Source organism: Charadrius vociferus, unplaced genomic scaffold (genome assembly GCF_000708025.1).
Source record: "Charadrius vociferus isolate BGI_N301 unplaced genomic scaffold, ASM70802v2 scaffold430, whole genome shotgun sequence".
Lineage (NCBI taxonomy): Eukaryota > Metazoa > Chordata > Aves > Charadriiformes > Charadriidae > Charadrius > Charadrius vociferus.
This window is the reverse complement of record NW_009646541.1, coordinates 268,286-294,257: the sequence shown is the minus strand read 5'-3', so window position 1 is coordinate 294,257 and position 25,972 is coordinate 268,286. Positions and strand designations below refer to the sequence as shown.

At 44.5% G+C, this 25,972-nt stretch overlaps 1 protein-coding gene across 1 annotated transcript in view; it reads right to left on the bottom strand.

Annotated features, from left to right (window-relative positions):
* Window positions 1–25,972, bottom strand: part of MAD1L1 (MAD1 mitotic arrest deficient-like 1 (yeast)) — a 385,928-nt gene that overhangs the window by 261,395 nt on the left and 98,561 nt on the right. Inside the window, exon 10 of the mRNA XM_009885704.1 lies at window positions 9,811–9,955. Coding sequence (XP_009884006.1) covers window positions 9,811–9,955 — 145 coding nt within the window. The remainder of the gene's footprint in view (window positions 1–9,810; window positions 9,956–25,972) is intronic.

Sequence of the window (25,972 nt, the reverse complement as noted above, 5' to 3'; positions counted from 1 at the left end):
ATGGCCCATAGGTTTGTAGGATCTTCCTACATTCAACCTCTACAAATCATAAGACTCCCATAAAAATAGTTCTCCTCCTCCTGACACAAGAAAGTTAAACGTCATCCTGATGTAAAAAGCTTATTTTGTTTTCCTGTCTCATGCTCATACTTTGTTTACCTATTAATCCCCTTCCAAATTCCTGACTTCAAAAAAGGTAGTGGTATTTCGGGGGAAATCGCGATGCTCTGGATTCATACAGAGAGAAAGTTAAGCCTCAGTTCCCCCGCTGGCCCAAACTGCTTCCACCTGAACAGGACAATTTGTGGTTAATGGTTCTTTACAGCTCCTGGTCTAGATGTCTCACACAAGACTAAAAAATCCTAGCAGATGTCCTGTATATTGAGAATCTTGTAATATAATAACCTCATGGCATCAATCACAATCCATTAACTGAAACTAAACCAATTCTTCACATTTGCTATAGTTTCTATTCAATAATGTTGTCTCTATCTGAAATACTACCTAAGCAAATGTGCTCATAAAATAGGGAACAGTTCATTTCTCCTCAATGGAACAAATCATGGGTCAAAGACCATTTCTGAAATGCTTTGAAAAAAACTCACTGGACTTCCAACATATTCATGAATTTAAGCAATGCTTGACCCGAGCTGTTGTGAACGTGCGTTGAACAAAATAGTTAGTACTGCATGATGCTGTGCCAGGAGCAATCCAAACCTCTTTAATTCTCCAGGCAGTCCTTCAGTTTTATAAAGACTTTGGGTCTTCGTTTGAAAGGATGCTGGGAGCCACTGGTGTCTGAGTAGTGCAGCTGTTCCTACCAGAGGCTCACATCGCATGTTGAAATAAGCTACTGTGCAATTACTTAATTATCTCTCTCTGCTATCCTTTAAAAAAAACCACTGCAATTCAACTTGAAGCAAACCCAGTTAATCCAGTTTTATGGCTGAGAATTAAAACAGAGAGAAGTCAGAGATTCAAAGCTGCAGTTCTCATGGCAATCCCACCACCCTAAGAGGCACAGATATTAACGCTTTCAAACCGTAAGTATTTGAGGAACAAAGAAATGCAAAACCCCCTTTTTGTGCAGCTTAGCATAGCTAGCGTTTTAGAGCCCGCTGTTCAGAACTCCTCAGTCCCTTCCCCTGCCCTTGGATGCCGCCCCAGCCCGCGGCCGGCTCCCTCGCCCGGCCACCTCCCGCCGTCCGCCCTTGCCTCGCTCGCCGGGCGCAGAAGGGAGCTTTGTTCTGCCCGAGTTCCCTTAACAAGAACTCCCTCATTCCAGCCATCCATCTTCCCGCTTCCCTCTCTGCCATATACCGCTCCACCATCCTTCATAATTCAGGGCTGAGGAGCTGAGGAATAAATGTTACAGCACACGCATCAAGGGAACTATAACTTTGAATTACCTGACCTGGGCGAGTTTAAATTCTCAGCCATAACATTGGATTAACCTAATTTCTTTTTATTGAATATTTTACCTTTAGAAGCCCTGCAGCCCTTTCTCTCAGAGAAATACGAGAATTGAAGGTCAAATAAATTCTTTTATGGGTATATTTCTAATTTTCATAATCTAACCTCTTAGCGTTGAGCATTAACATCTAGTGGTGGTAGGACAAAGCGAAATCCAGTCGGTATTCTGGGAAAAAAGATCACATTTCCATATCACTTAAAAAATACCTCATAAAATAACTCATAACTTTTCACTTTGCTGCATGTTCTGAATTGTTATACAATTTTTTAAAACTCTCAAAACACCTTGCTTAAATAGAAGTTGTCAGACATAATATCAGTAAGAATACAGAGACTGTCCTTGTGCCGCCACCTCAAAAGCAGCAGATACAAAGATAGTCATAAACGCTGCATTTTATCATTACAAGGCTTACCAGATACATAAAAAGGCAAGAGAAAGAATTACACAGAACTGATTCCCAAAAAATCGCTAAGATAATTTTTGTGAGCTCTTTCATGCTTCTAAAAGGGGAAGGGAAGCAAGGCCCGGGAATCAATTCATCTTTTGCCTCCAGGCTGGTCATTTGAAGCCAACGTTCACTATTGCCATGTCGAAAGCCCTCCGGTGACGAAGCTCTACTCTAACGAAGCGTGTCACCTCCATGCCTCTGCGGGACAAATTCCTATAGGGACTCATACAGGTACACAAAGAGGAAGAATATCCAAAGTCAGTGAAAAGGCAAATGTATCCACTAGCTATGAAGAATTAGGGCAACACCGGATCCAGAGCAAAAAATCTCGCTAGAGAGGACCCAACGGAGAACAAGAGGGCAGTGTCAGGTTGATGGTTGGACTTGATGATCTCAAAGGTCCCTTCCAACCTAGACAATTCGATGATTGTATGATCTGCAGTGCCCCCAGCCAGGGAAGAACTCGGGCATCTCGGATCCAGAGATCCCTCCCACGCAGAGGGACACAGTCAGAAACTAAGGGGGGAACTCTCAGGTTCTGGGAAGTCATTCTGGAGCGGGATAGGGAAGTGGGAACTCAGCATCTCTGCTGCTTTCTTCATTGAGTAAAAAAGTAAGTAGTAAAGCGATGATCAAACCAGGCGAAGTATGGAAGCTCACATCAAAGAAAACCAAGCACCTGTCTGGGAGCCCGTGCCAGAAAACACGCTTTTCTCCTGCCTTTCAGAAATCTCCAGATCTCACTTAAGAAACAGTAACATTATCTGGTTTTGTTTCGGGATACTTCCTCCTTCCAAAGGGTCTCTGTGCACTGCTTCGAAACCGCTACAGATAGCCTCCTCTCCAAACACAGCCGTGTCAGCTCTCCCTGTTCGTTCTTTGCAGAGAGATTCTGCAATTGTTTTAGCAAGCGGTATCAGCAGGCCCCGCCGAACAGCCCGTTTCAAAGGGAAATGCTTTGTACTCACTTGATTCTGGAAGACAATTTCCATTTGCTTAATATAGTCATGATATTTTACTGAAGTAATTATACCCTTAGCTATCAGTAACAATTAAACCCTTAGACTGAGGTTGCCTAATAAAGGTCTCAAAATAAATAACACATTCCAAACACAATATTTTTTAAATGTCAAGCACGCAAAGAAGCTCTTGCAATGAATAGCATCAAATCAGCCCAAAGTTAGTCTGTCATTGTAGAAATCTCGGCAAAAGCTGCCGTTAAAGCGTCGGGGGGCTCTGCCGAGCACGGTACAGAGAGGGCAGCGCTGGCACCGCAGGTGAAACCGTTCCATCCACCGTCGTGACCGGTGCCTGGGAGAGGCAGGGGAAGCCACCGACGCTGCCGTGTTCCTGTGGCCGCAGAGCCGCGTGGCGTGGGGAACGCTCGCAAGCCTACGGGGAGGCTGAGAAGAATCTTTTGTATTTTCTGAAGCAACTTCCATGAAAACTAGAGTCAGACCACTCTGCTACAAGCTAAACAAACCCCTGCAGCAGACAAGTCGGAGGGTACAGACAAAGGAGGAAAATCACTTTCAAACTCTGAGATCTAGAGATATTTGGGATCAGGTCCTAGATCCTAGGAAGCGGTTACATATGGGAGGCAAGAGCGGGGTTTAAAGGTCCTTACAACACAGAGAGCAAGATGATTAAGAAAGTTGAAGTAGACCAGTGAGAGCCATTTAAAAAACCAACAGACGGGAAAAGTGTTGTCAGACTAAATATTTGCAGAATCTCCTTGTAGAGCATCCCCTGCGGGCAAAGAGGGGGGCAGCAAACCACCTCCAACCCCGCTACGGCTGGGTGGCAGCCGCCTGAGCTCCAGGAGGCGGTTCAGTGGATCAGGAATAAAACATGACACAGTAAGGAATTGGAAGAAGTTACTCCAAAAAAAATCACAAATCTAGGTTTTACAGGGGAAAAAAAAACAGTTAGTGTTATAACAAATCCTCCCAGAACTGTCTTTCTCTGAAGCACCTCCACCTCACAAGACACAAGGCCATCAGAGACCAACAGATGCAAACACAAAACGTGGTATTTGCTCAACCCCAACAGAAAATGTCTACAGCAGCAGCCATCAAACCCCCAAATCTCACTTTTTCCTCACAGAACTTAGCACGCTTTATCCGGTAACCCAGACCCTGCATGAACACGAAGCCCGGGGACCACCCTGCACCAGAGTGAACTCGGGGTCGATACACCACCAGCTAACGGCAGGAGAGGGGGGACTTTTCATAACAGCATCTACCTCATCTCTGACTTCTTAGTCCCCATCCTTTAAAAAAGGCACCCTGCAAGGTGAGCCTGGGAATTCAAATTCATGATTTTACTGGATACTAAAAATTACAATTCAGCAGAGACCAGTTCAAGCCCCCCGTACGGCACAGACTGCAATTAATTACCTCTTTCTCTCCGTCCTATAGCGGTCAATGATCTTCTCTCTTCCCTTGCTATCATCCCCCTCCACCCATAACTACCAATCACCTTTTCTCTGAAATTATTTAACTGATTACTACAATCAAGTGGAAATTAAAGGGAACTGTGCTCCATCAAAAAGGCTGTTGAGTCTCCCAAACGCGGAGTGCCCCGTCGCCCCTCTTCTCAAGCTGCAGGGCGATGGGGTAGGGACCGCCTCACCCCACCAAGCCTGCCCTGCTCAATCACAGGAGAGGGAGCAGGGGAATCGCTTTAAAATGTATTTATTTGCAGGCATGAAGAGGAAGATAACTTCCCCAGGTTTATAAAAATCTACGAAGGGCAGACACGGCGAGCAGAGGGAAGGGACCGGCACGGCTGAGGCCGCCAGCAGATAACAACCGCGCGCGGGGCGGCCGCACAGCTGGTGGTGCGCGAGTAATGGTGCTGCTTAAATGACATACATGGAGTTATGAAGTGGATTGAAGGGAGAAAGGAGCATCGTATCATAACAGCCAGGGAAAAGCATTCGCTACTGCCCACAGCGCAGCGGAGTTGCTCAGCGCTGCCCCAAAGCTGTCCGGGCTGCCCGGACAAAAGCACAGAGTACGATACCCAAAAGAAAGTCTGCTGCAAGGCATCTGTTTGCCAGACCGGCTGCTTTTAGTACTACTGAGCGCAGTATTTAAAGTTAAATTTTTACGTATCCCAGAAAAGGGGTTCATTCACCTCCCTTGCTGAACCCCCAGAACTTTAAGATCCTTCCCTGTACTGTAAAATCATCTGCCTCCTAAGAAAAAATCCCCATAACGCAGGACCCAGTATGACAGAGAAACCTTCAGCATTATTTTAAATCTTTACTGATTACAAAACAAAGCAGATGGCAAATCAAGTCATGAACTCGGCATCTGCCATGCTTAATGAACAGTTTAATTACCTCGTCCCATTTCTGATGCATCTCTGCCATTCTGGGCTCCGGGAGTCACTCACATACTTCGCACTGACTCTCGCGAAGATATCTCAGGGAACACGGCTGGATGAAGAGTCAGCTGGAGTTGCTTAATCAATACTTGTTTAATCACCAACTTTTATGGTGATGGCCTAAATTATGTCTCAATAGAAACAGATTTCCTATCAGATCGCGTGAGCTGGTTGAACGCTCAGAAAACAAAATGGAATTTTTCAGCCGCTTCTCCGGGCAGCGGAGTACCCAAAGGCAGACAAATGCACAGACGGGGAACAAACACAGCAAAACAACAACATCCAGTACAATCAGATTAATTCATTTGCTGCGTTGTGCCTTATAGGAGAGCAAGGGATGCAATTAGGACAGTGTACATCCACGAAGTCTACAATTTGAGAAGCAAATTGGACTCATTTGGGATAAGTTAGAAGAAGTAAACGCAATTGCACTTCGCGTTCTGAGCTCTTGTGTATGCAGAGAGGCAAGAGGCTCCCGCGAAGGAAGGAGCGTGCGCCGGCTGCGCGCAAGCGGGGCAGTGGGTCTCCGGTCAAATCCACTGCCTGCGCTACAGGCTGCTCCTGCTCGTTGGGCAGCTGCGTGCAGCTCTGTCCACCGGCCCTGGGCACAGAAGAAAAAAATGTTTCAAGGAGTCGCTGAAGCACAGGAGAAGAGGCTGGAGGGTCTGAACCCCAACAGCAGCTGAACAACGCATGTAGCTAAGGGCTGAGTGCCACCGGGTAAAATCCCACGAGGAGAGGAGGAGGTGACAACCCTAAAAAGATCCATGCAAGCCAACTTCTGGCCCTCCCCATCAGCAGGCTTTGGGAATCCTTCAGCGTGCCTTTCTTGCTTGTCTCCAGCCTCACTTCTCCTGCACAAGGTCCATTTGTGCATCCCGAAAGCTGCCCTCCTGTAACAAACAGACTTTCTTTCCATTAAATACTGGCTCGATCAGCTGCTTGCACTCAGATAAGGCATTTCAGAATGGGTTTTGCATTTTGGGAGACCTACATGTCATATAAAATTTCCTGAGAGACTCAAATTTCAGCCATCCAGTAGCAGAATTGATTGTTTTTAACAAGCCTCCTTCATAAACAAATACCAGGAGTTGTGTGCAAAGCTCTCCGAAAAAGAGAAATACTCACAGAGCTTGAGGACAACACAAAAGTCAAATACAAAACTGTGTAGGTAAACATGGCATTCAAAGGCACTACTACAACAAATCAAACAGGAAAAAGGGCAGAGGTGGACAAGGTCTTCCCCAGCTTTTCAGATATCTCTCGCTACACCTGCATCGGAACTACCTCGGGTAATAAAGCAAAGATTAAAGACTTCCCTAAAACTTTGAGCGAAGCCAAAGGAAAAAGACAGCACAGCAGCCAGCGAACCCAGCCACGCGGATCTCTAAAAGAGCGAGTGGGAGTACATCCCTTCAAACATCAGTTTGAGTGACTCTCCAGGAGATACCTTCAAGCCCTCAATGTCTGAAAACCTCAAGGGCGTCCAAATCTAATGTTTCACTGACAACATGTAGATCAGAAAACTTAAGTACTGCCCTGATTTACAAGGACATATGGGAGAAAGTAATCAGCTAACGTGTTCTAAACAGCAGTTTGTCAAGAGGAATACCCAGGTCGCAGCTCCCGTGCCAGCCCGCTGGCAGAGACGGCATCGGTTGGGCTGGACCACTGCACGAGTATGTCAAAGACTGGAGACCGCTGTTCTTCACGTCTGCCAGGGAAGAGGGGTTTGTAGTGACTCACCGAACTATCCTACACTGACAATCGCGCCACGTCCAAAGAGTAAACCAACTGGAAAGGCCCCAGTAAGGTCAAGAAAGCCCAAAAGAAGTAAATGAGGCGAGGAAGTAAGCAATGGAGGGAGAAGTTAAATGCACTGAAATGGAAATATGAGAGCAACCAAGAAAGGACAGAGACTGTGGCAAGTAGAAAATGAACAAGCCTGAGCAAGTGAGACAGGCAATCTCTGAAAGCCAAAAAATATTGTATGAATCTCCAGGAAGAAAATGCAATAGCCATCAAAGTAAGCTGAGAAGGAATGAGATCGGCAAAGCAAGTACCTCATGAAGAGGGTATGTTTAGTACTAAAATATTAGGTATTACTGTTATCAAATTAAGAACAGCTTATCGTTTTCTATTGATCTTTTCAAGCATATTCAAGACCTGAGACTTTTAGGTTACAATTTGAGCCCAAAGAAAGGAGAGCTGTTACTGCATTAAACTTGCACTGTCAAACACGCCTGATGCCTGTCAGCCCTTACTTGCTCAGCGTACAGGACCAGATTCTCTGCCCTGCTACGGGGTCAAATATACACAAATGCAAAAATCACACTATCAAAAGCAATAGCAATTCAATCATATATATAATTGTCTCCCCCAAATTAGATTTTCACAGTCCTATTTAACAAGACAAAGATTCAATAGAGAGAGCTCATCTTTTCTATTCTCAAATTACATAGAAGCACACTGTATTACTGATGCCACTAATTAGATGATTAAATACCATTCTAGGTGATATGCTTTCAGTGTAAAATAATTATTTTTAACAGGCAGTATATTTGCTCAATCTCATTTTAAATCACAATATCATACTTTTTTAATTAAATGAAATTCCTTCTTCTGATTTTGCATGAGAAGAGCAACCAGTAGGAGACACAGTGCCAAGGATAGATTGCCCAAGTACCATAAAGAATCTACTTTTCACAAAGGACCCCGAGCATTCCCTGGATGGAATATAAATTTTCAGAGAACAGCAAAGTCTTTATTCCTTTAAAATAGGAATAAAGAAAAAAAAATCCTCCAGTGGAGGAATCATTGACTACACTGAAAACTTCCACTGTCAAAACACAAGTTTATTTGCCATACTCTGGATGAAGGACATTTCCAACTTTTCCTCTACTCCTCTTCAGGGGGAGGACAGCAAACAAAGCAAAGGCTCTGTCTTTCTCTATAAATTAGGGTACAATCCATCACATGACAAAGCACTGTTGTCTTTTTGTCCAGTACTTAGAGAAAAGTAATGATATTTTGTGTTCTATGACAAAACACGTTTCTGCTGAGGACTGGAAATAAGTTAACAAAGGGAATAGTTTAGAAACCATCTGAGAAACTCCCTTTGGGGCTGAGCAGCCCAGCGCAATGCTAGCCAGCTGACAAGGTTGGAAAGGAGGGATTTTTATCGGGTTCAGTATCCACCTGTGGCCTACCCAGCCATGCCAGTACAGACCAGAAGGGTACGGAGGGCTGGCTGCCGCGGGGGGTAGTAGAAAGACGCCTTTTCTGCTTCCATGGAGAGGGTTTGGTCCACCCGCCCTGACTGCAGTGCCTGCCTCAGCGCGAAGCAGAAAAAACTGACGTAATTTTTCTCTTCTCACTGATGTGACTCTCCAAGGCATCAGATTCTCCAGCCTGAAGACCTGACAGAATATCCTCTTGTAAAGCAGCTGCTTCATGCTTCAAGAAGCCCCGCTTACTGCACCATACATCACAGACTCTTTGGCTTAACGACACGGAATTACAAAGAGCTGGGTGCAGCACAATTAAAACCGATCAAAACGCTTTAGCCGACACTGAAAATTAAAGCCTAAAGCACGAGAAACAGAACAGCTCCCTTCCCCCCTGCTCACGCACTCCCGGAACCAGCATCTTTCCTCCCCGTACACCGCGCTGCGCCTGGCTCCCTCTCACTCGACGCTGACCCTACGCACACACAGAAGCTTACGTAGGTGAGGAGCTTTATAACGGCTGGGAGATTGCTCAGTTGAGGGAAGTGCTGTGAGGAGTATTCTCGGGAAGTGAAGTACCTATCGTTCTGACTACAGAGAATTATTATTCCCTGTGGGTAAAGAGCGCTCTCAGAATTTAATATAAAGTTTTCAATTCTCTACAGACTTCAAAATTATTGTATGGAATTTCATCACAAGAGCATACCCGATATAGGATAATGCAGACTTCTTTGATATATCCTATAGAAAGAATCTTAAAACGTATTTTCAATTTACTGGTCTAGTGCCTACCATTACGTTCGAACAGACTTTCAGCATAAGAGGAAAGCGAATCTCTTACTCTCTGTAAATTGTTTTTCCACAGGAACAGTTGACAAGGTGCTGTCGTTTCACTCTCTTTCGGGAAGGAGGCGATGCAGCCAAAGCCATTATAAACTCCCTTCAGTGGCTCAAAACACTCTAGCGACAACATGATTCAATTCTCTGCCCTCACACAAATGCCAAGCCTGAGATGAAGCTACGTATCGCCAACACAGCGTGAGCCCAGAGGGGGGAACACCAGCAGAGCCTTAGGATGTACGAGTACTTTCATTCTAACGCAGCCCTAAAGACAACTTTCATGACTCTTATAGCACCCGCTGCACAAAGACCCCACAGCAACTCTGTAGGACCAGTTACAGAGGTGAACGAAGAAGAAACAGCAGGGACTACACCGGGAGGGAAGAAATAAGGACATGGGCTTTTCCAAACATTATCTAGAAACTCACCTTGGTGAGCAGCAGGACACGTTTCTGCAGCCGTCTGACCAGTGCTTCGTGCTGCTCACGCTTCTTCTTCTCGTCCAAGAGTTGGCTCTGCACCCGTAGTATTTCTTCCTGTAGCTGCTGCCGGGCCTTCTCCAGTATTCGGGCACTAAAAAAGATAATACGGACCTGTGAAATCTTGGCCACTGCCTCTTAGTCAGATCAGAAGAACCTGAGAGAAGCATCACCATGATACCAGGACTGCGGGGCTGGTGCCATTTCATCTCACGGCTGCACCACTGGAAACTGAGTAGCTGTGGTCTCATTATCAGCTGTTCTCGGAAAGGGACATGAGAGAAGAACCATCCCAGTGACAGCCTTCTTGTGCAGCACAAGACAATTACTGGAACCACACGTATACAAAGCATTTAAATAACTGTATATCTATTTCAAAATCAACCAGTTTGCCTTTGAGAAGATGCCTTGTTTTCAACAAACGATGCACGATCTCGGGTTCTACTGTATCTTTTAATCTTTTCCTAACAAAGTAGAAGTAAAACTGAGGTTTAATATGATCTGCTTTGACAGATAGATAATACTCAGCAAGTAATTACAGCCACCACCTGCACATTGTGCTTGCCAGCAACCTATATTGGAAGCGAAGTATCGTCTGAGGCCAGGTGATTAGCACTTCTTCTGCCATGCGGACACAATTCTCAATTAAGCCAGAATAGCTTGGTCCCTCTTCTTCTCAGCTCTCTGTGCAGCATGACACGGTGACGCACAATTACTCCTGGAGATGTTCTTCATCATGCCCTTCAGGCACTCGGTCTGCTGCTGGGACACTAAGGGACATCTGTCCCAATGCACCCATCCAGCAGCTCATCACAGATCGAGTACGGTGGCAAAGTCCTCGATCAATAACAAAATAAGAGTGAAATAATTCTTGTGATTGTTAAGAGACAGTTCATAATTTAAGTATGACAAGTTTATCCAAGACGGCACTAACTTTAAGTATTTAAAGAGTGAGCAGGACAAGGAAAAAGTATTGCACGCAAGTCAAAACCCCCCAAGAAAGCTCAAAAGATCAAACCCAACATCTCCAGCTTACTCAGGAACAGAAGATCTTTGTTTCTCTGATGCTAAAAACAACACTGGAAAATGTATGAGTGCTTCAGAGGGGTATTCTTTATCATTATAATTAAAAGAAAATAAATAAAAATGCTTTTAAATAAAATAGCACTATTGCTAAAGTACTGTTTAGATAGTTCCAAAAGGGAACACCACCTTAAAAGACACTCGGCATAAATCAAGTACATCCTGCACTGCCAGGTCACCAAATTGTACTTCTTGGGAAATTTAGTTAGGAATTCACCAAAATCCCTAAGCAGCTGTCTCCCTACCTCAAAATCCTCCTCCTTGAGGAAAAACATGCATTTTTAAACACTGGATGAATCAGAAGCCCGTTTAAAGCTCCAGTTCAATTTTGAACTATTCACAGACCAATTTAATAATCAGGGACTGTGAAATAGTCTCTTCATTGTTGTATTCAGGTGGGAAAGTTCATCAAGAGAGCTTCAAATCTGCATTTGAAAATGGATAATTTCATTCCCAGGGCACCACTACTTCCTTGGTTCTGTTTTAATTAATCAGTTAGAAAGGGAGCCCGTGCCCAGGAGCAGCAGCTATGGAGATGGAACATGAGGCGGCGCCAGCCTTGCACTGGATGCTCCCTTCCCCATCCCAACTGCCGCAAACATCTCAAACTCAGTCTTGTGGCTACTTAACAGTAACACAAGCCTTTTCCTTATTGAACGATGCAAGAATTCCACGGGATAAAGTAGAGAATCAACTCTTGTCGTATTCTACAAAATAAATCCATATTAAAAACTTTCCTAGAAGCCAACATCCAAAGACGACAAATAGCACAAGCACATATATGTCACACACGTCACAAGCACATATATGTCACTCAAGAAGTGATGACTCGCAGCGTACAAACCCCACATCATTCAGAAGTTGCAGTTGCTGAATTCTAAAGCCACCCACGCTGCTCGCCAGCCCATCCTTTGGTTGGAGGTTACCACTTTGCAGTGTCACGAGCAAACTCAAACGCGTGCTCAGTTCACAAGAGAGCATCCCACACCCTAAACACCCCTTCGGGGGCAAGTCAGGCTGACAGTAACTTCCAGGAGACGGACGCAACTTGGGCGACATCACAAAATGTAACAGGAAGAGTCATCAAGAATTCGAGAACAGAAGAAAAAATGCAAACATAAGATTTAATACTGCAAACTAGCCAGAATCGGGCATTTGATTATTGCAAAACATTTTGCGAGGACAATGGAGACATCTTTTTTTCCTTAATCTTCCAATATTGTGACCTATTTCTATAAATTCTGAGTGGACTGATGGATTACGGTTGAGTTGACATTCGCAAAGAAAAATGAGGTATGTGCCAGGTTTCCTTCTTGAAATAATGAAAAATAGCTGAGATTCCCATCTCATGGACAGCACAGTCATTCAGACACCCCCCCCTCTCAAACTAGGTCGGAAAATTAGTGTTTTAAAACATGAGAAAAATTAGGCCAAGGGAGACAAATGGACAATTTCCTCAGCCATTGCATGGCGTTTGGAAAGAACACCATCGTCTGCCTATATTTCAGCCTCAGATCAAATGTGATACTAACGTAGACAAAATTCAAATGCCAGAGGAGTCTATGAAAGCAGAGACAATACTTAAATGCCCCAAACTGCTGCTGTCACCATCGGTTTCCTTGCTATAAGAAGTGTGAAATTCAACTTTCTAACAACTCTCCACACCATGCCAAAGCAAATTATTGAGATCGTTTCTTCCTCTCTTATGACAGATTGATAATTCTTCCAGAAACTGCACCAAATACAACATAAACCATCTCTGTAAGAAAAAAATCTAAAAAGAACGTTATATTCCTTATTGACACAAAACAGGATTGGGAAGTTAGACGTGGGCACTCTTCTTCCACACTGATGACACCTATGGCTTTTCAAAAGTAATTGCTCACTCAAAATGAGCATTACAAAAAATAAAATAAAATAGACCCAAAGTTCTCCATCCAATATAAGCTTGGAGAACTGGCATTTTTTTAAATCTTTGCAAGTTCAAAGTAAACCTTTTAAGCCTTAAAGAGAAAAAGTCATTTCTGTTTATCAGCCTATTAATGTTTCTTGTTCCACATCCCAGTGAATGAGATGCCAACATCTTTCTGTTCTGAGCTGTTGAGACTCTTCATATTTTGCTCTTCCCTTCTGTAATCCACTTTCATGTAATCTTAATGATAAAACTTCATTTTCCAGAATGTTCTTTGAAAGACTGAGAACAATGACGGCCAAGAGTGAATGCTGAAGCTGTAAGACACATTTTAATAATCTCCTTCAAAAAATTACAAAAGCAGCTGACAGCTTCCCCCCTCACCCCCCAGTGATCCATAAAACATTATTTTAATCATTCCATCCTTTCAGTAGCCAAGTTACCACCTCAGAGATACTAATAAAATAACAGGGAAAGCAAAGAGGATGCCAGAACCAGTCTGTGTATCTGCCTGAGAAGGAAACGAGAGGTCCACAGCGGCACAGAGACAATTAGAAGAACACCACTGTCTGGGTCATGTTGCAGCTCAGGAGATGAGACACTTGCACATTCCAGGGCCAACTGTCAGAAACGAGGATCGCATCAAAGAGAAAGCGCCGAAACGCAGGGATTGCAGATGGGAACAGCACTGAAGACGCGCAGAGGGAAAAGACGATGACAGTGCTATTGCACATATATAACAGAAAAAAAGAAACACGCTGCAGCTATCAACATCTTCATGACAGAGTCCAAAATAAAAAGGTTAGCACACAAGCTAATGAGGCAAAAAGGAGCAAGGGAAATTGTTTTGTAGCGAGACATTTGGATAAAGAAAAGCACATCCGTTCCTGAGGCTTGACAACGCGCAGCCTTTTCAACGTATCTTCACATTTATAGACAGCGCACACAAAGGTATAAACCACACTGGAAAGGATAAGCAGAGAGCTTGAACAAAAAATGTTCTTTTTCCTTCCAGTTCTTGTCCCCCAGCTTTTATAAGCCAACATGAAGGCATAAGTAGCAACAGGGTAACTCCCGCATGTCTTCATGTTGTCCAGCGGATGGTGGCAGAACGTCCCTGTCCTCAAGGCTCCGTCCAACCTCCAGTTTCTGGCACAGATTTCTTCCCCCCTCAGCCTCTGCCCAACCTGCCTCCACAGGAGCCACCACCGTCTGGACGGGAATTAAAACGGAAAACAGAAGGGAGAAGATGATGCCAAAAGTAGTGTGACTTAAAAAGAGACAGGACACAGGAAAGGAAAGGCAGAGCTTGGCGAAACAGAAAAATTGCCATCTTACATTAAAAAGGAAAAAAAACTGATCCACTATAAAATGCTGCTGCAAAGACGGATGGGAGCGCTGAGAACGCTGCTGCGGAGCGGAGCTGCCTAAAGTAATAAATTTAAGGTCAGGTAAACTAGAAAAACAAACATCAGGAAGGAGGAGATTGTTTTAGTGCTACAAGTATTTCAGCTTAAAAGCCAAAGGTTTGGGTGCTAACTTTTATTAAAATAAGTCTGTTTGGCACCTTATTCTCTTGCTTTCGTCCTCGCACGCAGAAGGGCGGATGTGGAGAAGCAGCAGCATCCATCCATCCCTGCGCTCAGCCACCGCGGCGCGCGAGCGGGAAGGCTGGAGCCCAGCGTCGCCACCTTAGCCGCTATTCCCTGACTACGTTTAGTAGGAGCAACGACACCAAATATTAACACCTTTAGTGGAATTCATCACACGGGCCATATTTTATTTAAAGCTTAACTGTGCCTTACAGAGAGCTGTATGAAATACCGCTACAGAAAATACTACCCGGAACAGTCTACGGAGCGTGAGTAGGAAACCAAGCTTTCTTGCTGTTTATTTCTCCCAAGTCTTCAGCAAACATCTGCAAACTTTCTCTTGGTTCACACTTTCTATTTTCTCAAAGACCGTTTATATAACTCACCATCATCAGGCCTCCATAAATCACAAATCGCTCAAAAATAAGCAGTTCATACGTCACGTTGCTGCTCTACATACAAGGAAGACTTGAATTATACTGAATTTATACTGAGGGAACAACATAAAGAGAATTATTTTGTTCGTGTGGACAGACAAAATGGGTAAGAAGCAGACAGATGTTTGGAGCTTTATTGGTACGCTGACAATATGTTTTATCGTTGAGACAGCATTTAATTTTACTCCCTAACCAGCAGCATAAATATGAGGCTCAGAAACGCAGTTCCTTCAAAGTGAACATCAACAGAGCAAAAATAACACAAATTTTATGTCCCAGCCCCGGTACAACAGCCAATAATTGACTGGCAGGAGTTAGAATTTACGAAAAGAAATTCACATCAGGCCCCCTCTGCTTCCCTTCATTCGGGGTCAGCGCGCTCGCTGCAACGCAGGCGGCTTTGCTGACCCCCACGACCCGAAGGAACCAAAGCCCGGACCCCAAACCCAGAGTGCGGGGACCGGGGTGGCTCTGTCTGAACGGGTATTTCATCAGCTGCTGGATGCCTGATGAACCGGCATGCTAATAAACACGCTCTCCACATCCACCATCAAGACGAGAATGAAAGCAATGTCTTAATTAATAAATGAGAGACTTCTGTGGTTTGTTTTGGTTTGAAGTTGCAACATGAATTGTTTGTCAAATACATCCACCACCGGCGGCTGGAATGTAAAATATTTCAAGGGGCAGATAACTCCAGGCAGAGATGTCCTGGTTCTAAGCCACCAAACCTGAAGTGTGCGTAAGGCCAAAGCTTCTATTAAAGGCATTTATTTGGTGAATAAAACTTTTACTGGTCTTTAAAAGCCGCGGAAGCCACACTGCTTGTTGTGTGCTTACTAACTTCAAAATGTTGCCATCTTCTCTAAAACTGGCTACAGCAGAAATCAAGCTGATGCTGAATACACAAAGTGATTTATAATAGCTTATGTAGACAAACCTATTAAGGGCTTTTGGTGTGTCCAAATACTCGTGGCTCTTGTTCTAAATCATTTGCATCCTGAGCAAACCGATTCCCTTTGCAGTGCTTGGTAGAGAAGCAAATACTCAGCGTTCTTAATTAAATGCAAGTAATTAAAAAGGAGTTAAAAACAGTCCTGGACGATTACTAACACAGCATATAGCCTGTACAGCACGTATCATCTATCTCGGTATCATAATTTTGTATGTGGCATTTAGCAATCACGGAGGACTGCCTATTTTTAAAGAGCATTCACTGATAAGGATTTTCCACTCCCACTCTGAGATAAGAATAATCCCCCCCCGGTAGAAGGTAAAAGTGTCTTTCCAGCCCTGCAGAGAAGAGGACGCAGCGTACGGCGATGCCTTTGGACCACAGAGCGATACGCCAAAGCGGGCAAAGATGTTGACTCGATTGTGCAAAATGCATGACGTTGAGTTGGGAAGAGAACAGCTCCATTCCGATTACGCCCATCGGAGCCCCACGCTCATTTGGTCCCCTCTGCAGGTCCCGGTTCTTCACCAGGCTGGTGAGGAAGGTCAGCAAGGCAACACACGGAGCTTCAGCCCCCACTGCGGCAACGCGCTGCTCCCTTCCCCATCACGCCCCACGCCGGCTTCGAACGTGCAGTGCAAAATACGGGAGAAAGGGAACTGGCATAGGAGGGAGGAAAACAAGCAACCAAACAAGCCAGTCCCCAAAAAACACCCCCAAGGAAGAATTTTGAAAGAAAACCTTTTCTCCAGCCAGGATCCAAACATCCTCTCTGCAGCTGGCTTTATTTACATCATCTAATTCAAATTCTAAATGCTTCAAAGTGTTATTACACTTTTTTCTTTGAAAACAAAAATGACAACAACTGAAACAAAACTGGGAATGAGAAAACCCAAAGATTGAAATAATTACTAATCAAAGCAGAGGCCTGTACATGGGATGGGGAAGTCACTGGCCAGCTCTACCCAGTAATTTCTCTTCATGTCAGCTCTGATGAGTTTTATATTTCTAACGTTTCATCAATTTGAATCACTAAATTCAATTTGCATTCACAGATAAACAGAGAGGGAATAATAAATACTCTCATCTGACCTTGAAGTGTGAGACAGAAAATTGCCCTCCATGATTTCATTTCAATCTGAACCATAATGAATAATGCAGTTGGCCCCATCAGTTACCAGTCCGTAATCACACTCGTGGCCTGGATGAACTCACGGCCATGCCTAAATACGATGAAGAAAGTCAAAACTTCTCACGCTTTTTGTATTAGCCTTTTTCTGCTTCTCCCTCGCCGCCCTTCCCTGCCAGCCCCACTCACCCCCAAATACACTTGCCTGAAGGGCTGCAACTTGTTGCACGGTCAAAAGTGGGAAGCGAGGTGCAGTTTGCTCAACCCAATTCAGTAGTACGGGCGTCATAAAAAATCTCCTGTAAATGCTCTAGATTCCACCAGTATTCCCCCTCCCAGCAAGTGGCGAAGTCACCGGCCAAACTCCCCAGCCCCGGCGTGAAGCACAGCAACACAGCCCCGACACCGGCTGACGTGAACATCACCAGCACCTACGAATATTTCCAATTTTGGTTATACGTTCAAACCAGTACTCATCATGAGAGCGGAAAAGTCATCTGGGAATAGGCAGCATGAGAGCTGAGGAGCTGTAAAGGATAAAGGACTGGAAGAGGAATGAAAAAAGGAAAATTTGCTTGAAGTAGTGAAAGAAGTGAGTAGGAGAATGGTTGTGCAGAACCAACTTGTCAGCAAACAAATCTGCTGAAATTCCAGGCTCTTGACAGTTAGATAATAGCTTTTCTTAATAAAATAAAGAGGATCAAAGTGTTTAGATGAGAAAAACAAAACATTAAACCCTCCGTTGCAATATAACAAGTGAGCCCTCGCAGACTCGTGACTCATTACAGCTTCGTGAAGGTTCTGCGGATCTGTTTCAAATGACCTTTTCCAATGAGACCTCATTTCCAACGTGCATTACTGCACTCCACACTGAAATGAGTATTGAAATGAGTATTGTATATTACTGCTCACTCACTTTCTTGTTTTTAATATTTGAATCTGAGACTACCTGAATGAATTTACAGAAACACAATTGTCTAAAAGATCTCTCGCAGAACAATTCGGTGATGGACCCCCACCATAATTCTCAGTAAAATTCAAAGCTACAGTTCAGCATTTCAGCATCCGGCTTTTGTCAGTGAAAGCCCCTCCAGGTTATGTGATGAAAACCTGTCTAGGTTTTCCCTGGGGACTCAGAAGAGAATTCGTAACAGATACTTGTCGACAACAAATAAACCCAAACAATTAAGTCCTACCCCCTGGCACTTACCCATGGGACACTGGCACAGATAAAAGGAAAGGAATGGCTGAGAAGTCACTTAGCGATCTATGACAAGCGCTCCGACAGACTCCTCTTCTTGGCTTTTCTTTCTCACAAGCACCAATTTAACTTCTTCTCATATCCGCCTCCCACCTGCTTTGACTCAACTTATGTCAAAGTAGTCTATCGTGATCCAAGCCATATTAAGCACAGCATTGTAACAGACCTGCTAATCACTACATCCAAAATATGGAACCATATTAAGACTTCAAAGATCTTAAAAATTCCCTGACCAAATAGCTGGACCCATAACCATGAATTTTCCGAGTGCCACCATGTCTTTGGGCATAAACAACGCGACATGGTACTGTATGATCTTTTCTACCATGCTCTAATAACAAATCAGGACTTGCTGCTAACTGCATCTGTTTTCTGCAGGTTCTCTGCCTCATTTGCTGCAGAATTTGGAATATTAATGAAGCACAGAAATTGCTTAAAGAGAACGGTCTCACATTAAGGCAACTGCAAGTGTCCCCAAAAAAACGGTTCCAATTCTTGCCTACGCCAGAGCTCCCAGGTGACGCCATGAACTTTCCAAAGGCAAAGTTGGTTGTTGGTGCCTGTGCCAGTGCTTGACAACCCTTTCGGGGAAGAAATTTTCCCCAATATCCACTCTAAACCTCCCCCGGCACAACCTGAGGCCGTTCCCTCTTGTCCCATCGCCTGTTCCTTGGGACCAGAGCCCGACCCCCCCTCGCTCCCCCCTCCTGTCAGGGAGCTGCAGAGAGCGAGAAGGTCTCCCCTCAGCCTCCTCTTCTCCAGGCTGAACACCCCCAGGGCCCTCAGCCGCTCCTCACCAGACGTGTGCTCCAGACCCCTCACAGCTCCGTTCCCCTTCTCTGGACACGCTCCACCTCCTCAACATCTGTCTTGTCGTGAGGGGCCCAAAACTGAACACAGCACTCGAGGTGGGGCCTCACCAGTGCTGAGCAATGCTAAGTGCTTTGAAAGAACGAGTTCTAAATACTCCAGAATGGCATCCCCAAAATAATGCTAAGACTGCCTCCTTGGTTTGCATATGGTATAACAGGGCTAGCATAAGAAATAAGTAATAAATTGATTTTTTGTGTAGAAAGACATGAATAGCTGCTCATTAAGTCAACATAATCCACCACCTCGGCCAAGGGAAGCAGGAACCCCACATGGTACAGGGAACCAGACTGAGGGGGCATCAGGTGACTTTAATTCTGGCATTTTCTACCCTCTGAGAGTTTCACCTTGCAACCCTCATGTTGCCTTCCAGGTACCTATTTCCCATTCAGGGCAAATATTTCTTTAAAATCGAAAAAGAAACATAAAAGCAAGAACATATATCTACGAACAAGAATGAGGAGGAACAGCAGAATTAGCTGAAGCTGCCCCCGAAACAACCAGCGTGGGGTGAGCTTCATCCCCGTTAAATTCCTTCTCATTCTCCTACACACCCATTTTGGGCACGTATATAAGCAGACGCAGACCCACAAAGCGGAGAAGAGCTGGTCTCCAGCCATCTGCTGTCAGCTAATGAGAAGAAAGAGACTGGGATCTTTCCAAGCTAGACTGACACACCGTGACTACCCGCCGTTCCCTTTGCAGGGGCTCCGCAGCCCAAAAAGCGCTGTACGCCTGCACACCCTCCCTCTGCTCAGCCGGGACACGTGGGCAGCTGAGCAGAGGCAAACTGATTGCTCAGAGGCTGTTTCCAAGCAGTGATTTCTGCCCATAAAAAGGGTATGCCCAGATCAGACTTACGAATGGTGTCCGGCAAACCTTATTCCTAAAACATTCTGGGGATGTTGGGTTTCCCTGCTACCACCCAGAAATCCACAGCGCTATTTGAATCCTCCACTGGACTGTTGACACTATCAGGACTTACCTGCAGGGCACAGAGACCTACTTTCCTCTAATTTCCACCCCTCAAATTAGCTGAAAGAACCCTTAAACCAATATCAGGCACGAGGAATAAAGCTGTCACCGTGGAAGGAGAACTGCCAGAACAACTACATTTATAGCCCTGTTCCATCAATCCTCCTGCATCAATATTTTTAAATGTTTAATAAAACAATACTACATGCTATGCAATCTTTTTGTAATGAATACTTTATGCAGAAACCAATCAGGTGGACGAGTAAATTGATTTTATGCGGCAGTTTCAGGTTTCAAAATCACTAGATGAGCAGAGAGGTCAGATGCTTTATTTTGGGGTGAAGCTGTGATAGAGAAATGAATTTAAAGACCGGCAACCAAGCCATTTTGCTCCTGTACCACTCATAAGAGAACAGCTCTGCTCAATGTAGTTTGGTTTCAGCCAGTTGGTATCACAAACCACGCACCAACCAGCTCCACGGGCCAACACGGAGATGGTGGAGGGAAGGGAAGGTCGTCCAGCGCAGACTCAACAGGTTCGGTGTGAAGAGCTGCTGCTCTCACCAGTGCAGCATCGGAATCCGTCACGCAAACACTCAGACCATTTCCGTGGTGCTTTTAACCCAGCAGCTTTACACCGGATTCAGACGCAGCAGGGCTCCTTGCACAATCACTGAGCGTCCCAGCTGTAGGGTTCCTAACGGCACACACCATCGCACCTGCGTCGGGAGCACCATGGCTGTGTCCGGAGGGATGTGGAACTCACCTCTTCCCTTCCAAGACAAACACCAGCACCACTGAAGTCGACCAACAGCCACTGATTTCGGTTGCATGAAAGCTCCCTTTGGGCTAATCTGCCTCAGTTTCCTGTGGAATTGCTCATGAGACGGTTTTGGACACGGTGGTTGACTCAATCCTCTTCATGTCTCTCTCCGGGGATGTGGAAGAAGCGCAGCCTTTTTCCACCTTCGTGGGAGTCTCTCCTTAGCAAAATCAACACCCCACTACAGAGCTACTTTGTGGGATACCAGTGCTGTTCGCAAACATCGCTTCCCGCAATGCAAAGCCACACCAAGCGTTGTGTCACTCCCAGGATGCGGTGGCGCCTGTCAAGCCCTCTCCAGTCACACTGGGATGGGTTCCGCTTACTCCTCTCGCTTCCCAGCTCCCAGCCCGTGCTGACTCGGGCACGTGTTTCTAACGCAGCCATCATCCCCGCTCCCTTCTGCCTTCCAGTACTCACCTGACCATACCGGCATCACTCCTCCCCTCTCCATCTAAAGGAGACTAATGAAGACCAGCCTTGACAAATCTTTACCACCCAAACTCTCACGCGCCTGTCAGATGTTACTCTGGGCAGTACTCCGTAACTAGGAAAAACTCATTCGATGCAGAAAATTAGATGTCTGTCTGCACTATATTCTGCTACAGCAGTCTGAGAAGAATGAAAACAATCGTGAGTCTGCAAAACGATGAGTGGCAGGAGGTGAAGAAGGAGCGATTGTTCACTGCCTCCTTCAATAGAAGAACTAAACAAATTAATGGAGGGAGATTCATCGTGGGCTATTAAATATAAAAAGGGATCACCTTTGGCTTAAGAAATCCTTAAGCTTCAAACTGAGGAAGAACGTATCCCTGCACATTTGCTCCTTTATTAGCCTTTCCCAAAGCTTCTGGCATTGATTCACTGGTTTAAGTTGATTTTTGATCTGACTGTAAATTTGGGGAAAAGAGTTTAAAAAGAGGCTTTGCTTATTTTTAATGCAGACCAGCAGCCTAAATTTTACTTAGGTGCACATTTTTCTTGTCTTTTCTTAGGTTTCATTTAATCTCTTTCCTACATGAGTCATATTCCGTTTCCAAACAATAAATTAGCAGAAAAATAGATTTCACAATCTAAACCCACTCTGCAAAAAAATGTTTACAAAAATTTTAGCTCGAGAAAGAGAATGAGACAGAGAGACAGACAGAGGAAGATGATTGGTATTTTTACCCAAAAGTCTAAATCTGGGAAATAAAGAGGCTTTGAGCTTGATAATTCTGCATGGATATTTTTGGAATGTCAATCTCATATTAACTGAAAAGCTTGGCTTCCCTGTACATAAGATGAAAAGGAAGAAGAGTGGGGAAAAAAAAAAAAAAAAAAGATTCAAAAACTGCCAAAAATGTCCTAATATGTAAGAATTAAGGGCATAACTATCTATTGTATTCGAACATACTCGTGTTCAGGTTTTCTCAGTGTTGGGAACGGACGCTTATAAAGATAAGGTTGAGGTGCATAATCTGGGCTGCTCAGTGGACATAAAAGGAGACAACCGGAGCAGCAGATGCTCCAGAACAAGGGGGCTGATCCTCACCTCGCCGGCCAGGACTCTTCACAGCACCTGTCTTCAAGTATTTCTGTTATAATACGAATAGGAATTAAAAGGACCGTGAATCAACTTCTCAGGCAAGGAGAAGAGAGCTGCTTTGGATCTTTTCTCTGGTTAACAGACACACAGTATTCATTTTCCACCATCTCAGGTGACAACAAGTAGGACTACCAAAGAAAAATTTCAAAGACTCAAATTTTCCAAAGAGCTCTTCTTTTAAATATGTATCCAGAGAAACCAAACATAAACTACATAAAAACCCAAAGGGCATAAAAAACAACAACATGTGTGATTTCCCATCAAGTAGCCACCTGCATATAGAGAAAAACAGAAAATTATTCCTATTTTAAAGCCATTTGGAAATGCAGCCCTTAATACACTATCACCACCAATTTCCACAATATGATGGGCAGGCAGAGCATTCCTACGTTAAGAATTCATAGCTGTACCAGCCAAAACATAAGGTTAAGAACATGCAACTGGAAAATGCAGAGATATTTGGCAAGGCTGATTTATCCATCACTTAAAAAACAGTTTGTACCATGGCACCTTTTTTTTTTTTTTTTTTAAAGCAAAGCAAGAAAAGATAATGCTGCTGACGGGTTTATTTTTGCAAACTCCTGCACGAAGGAAAGAAGAGATTTTTAGGCAGAAAACCTTCAGTGAGAGCTTATGTGGGCCAGCGAAACAAATACAGAAGGGGAAAGTTGCCAAGACCGAAACTAAAAACCCAATGCCATAAATGGGATGCACAGCTCGCTCTCTGGAGCTACCCAACATCACAATTAGCAGTGCTGGTCCCCCCGTAGCCCACGTCTCCCGCATTCAATATAGGCACTTTGGCAGCCAATAGCTGGTCTGTGCTCAGCACGCCCTTCGATTGCCACCGTCTTCCATCATCATCTCCCCTGCTGCCTCCATTGTACCTCATTAATAAAGCCCATTCTTCCTGTTTATTTCCTTATCGATCCACTGTCTCCTGCGTGGGAAAAGGCGTCAATGCAGTTAAGGGCAAGCACCTGCTTGGAGACTTCACCCTTCAGCTACTTTCTGAAAGTGCATTTTATTCTCACCGGATAATAAGATTCTGTGGTTAAAGGAGCTTTTAGGTATTGGCATTGTCATAAAATGTTCCTTGTGTCCTACTTCACCAGAGCTGACAAACTCTCCGCTTGCTGTCAGCAGACTAATGAGAAAAGAAGTACTTCCAAAGAGCTTTGGATACTTTTGCATTGCAAAGTGAAAAGGAGAAAGTGAGATATTTCAACGACGTTCCATTTCATTCCAAAGCCTCGTAAAGAGGAAAGAAAAAAGGGAACGTTTCTGCACAATCACTGTATCAACCAAGCAGCTCGCTTATTAATCTCTGCTTCCTCCGCATTCGCTGGCTTGGGGGCTGGGAAAGTTGACACTTGACTTGAAAAATGCCAACTCTAAGCAGTTTATTTCCTCTTGAACTTTAAGAGCTGACTGAGACAGAAGTGACCTTTAAAAAGGCAGGGTTAGTTCTTGTATGAATTGATAGAAGGATTCTTTGCTTACACAGCACAGCGAGGTACCGAGCGAATCCCCTATGCAAACACCCCTGTCTCACCAGAGGCGAGAAGAACACCACGTTCCATCAGCCACAAGATTCACAAGACTGGAGAACCTGGGACCTGGTGGCCGAGCTTGTCTCCATCCAGAGGGGAAGACTACGTTACAGCCATAAACCAACGGTTTTTCTACATACACCCAGGACAGAGACTGCACCGACATTCGTAACCTCAAGGCACTCGATCTCCCATCACAAGGAAGCAGCGCAGGCACAACCAAAACGAAGAAGATTCGCTAACTTCTGCCTAAAACACACCACCAGCCCAGACTACAGAAGAGCCCGGCCGGCGTACTGCCAGCAGGACACCGCGAGATACCAGGGCTCCTATTTTGGGACATCGCACCGGTCGTTGTGACTTTGCTTACACCAACCTCTGCTGAAGCTGCTGAAAAAGAAACGAATCACTACATGGCTCATTAATGGTCTTTGATGAAAGGCAGTTTGAAAACGCAAATCACTGCGCAACAATAACTACTAATAATACTTGCTACCACACTAGTAGCCAGAAACATAACTGGGCAGAATATTCTTGTCTGAGGTCCACCACACAATTAATACCACCAGATGTCCAAAGAAAGGCAATTGAAGGATTTTGTGGCAGCAATTGAAGGATTTTGTGGCAGCAGAGGAGAACCTATCGGTTTTGATAAAGGAAATTCACAAAGCAAATATCTGGGATGCTACTGGGTATGGGAATACACTGGAGACAAAGAAGTCCAGTTTGCCTGCGTGCTAATAACGACTCTTAGCTGAACAGCATTTAAAGAGATAAAGGGCCCTGCTGACAGGAAGGCCTGTGCCTAAACCTGTATGTTAAACCAAGACAGCCAAATTACACTTCATTGATCCCAAACACTGCAAAAGTATCCACCTGTTTCTCACCCTGTGAGGAAGGCAGACGTAGCTGTTTCGGTAACGGCAAAACGTTAATGCAGAAGGTGAGCGAGCTTTCCACTGCGAGGCAGGAAAGTCACAGAGTTAGGGTCAAAATTTACATTTTTTTTAAATCATATTTTATTTCTAGTCTTGATCTTCATCTACCATGCCGTGCTGACTCCTAGCAGTAAAGGACTGATGGAGTTCAGAAATCTCCAGCGAAGCACGAAGCATCATTTTGCCATCAGCAGCGATGAAATGCTTCCAATCCACCATCAGCCCACTTAAGCAGAAGCAGACATTTTATAAAGAGAACCCCATGGCTATTCCACGCAGAATTTACTCCTTCTTTTTCTCTGGAAGGAAAGTACACATCAAACTCACCAAGGCAGACAGAAGAAGTCAAGCCCTACATACTCTGGGTTAACTTATTAACAATGAATCATTTCTGTCATTATTCCTAAGGGTTAGTATCAGGCAGTACGCCTCAAGAAAAATTAGCGGGGGGAGAAGAGATGGGGAGCGATATTTTGCTCTCCAGTGCAACCGGAGGCGTGACAAAGAACTGCAGCATCAGTGCGATATCGAGTAGAAACTTTCAAATGAGAGTTTGGCACCTCACTGCTGGGGAGACTCAGAAAATTCCCACACCTGAAATGTCTGTATATTTGTATGTGTGTGTGTATATAGATACAAGTACACAGCAGTTACCAATGCATATTAAAAAAAGAATACCTGTACCATTTTATCCTACATAGCGTCGCAAAAGAGACAAGTATTACAATTAATTTTTTAATATTTTTTTAAATACCGACTGATCTCTCTGATGGGGCTTTTCCATGTAATTGCCAGAGGTCTCAGAGAGACCTGTTGACTCCTGCAACGCATGAGAGAGACTCCCACTTTCAAAGTTACTGTACAATCACTTCTTTTTAATGGTCAATTTAACAGCGTTTAGCCTCCAACGGCTGCTTTCATGCACAGAATACTGCATTTGGGAATCTGACGCTTGTGCATAAACAGACTTCTTAACATCTGTATGGCACTATGAA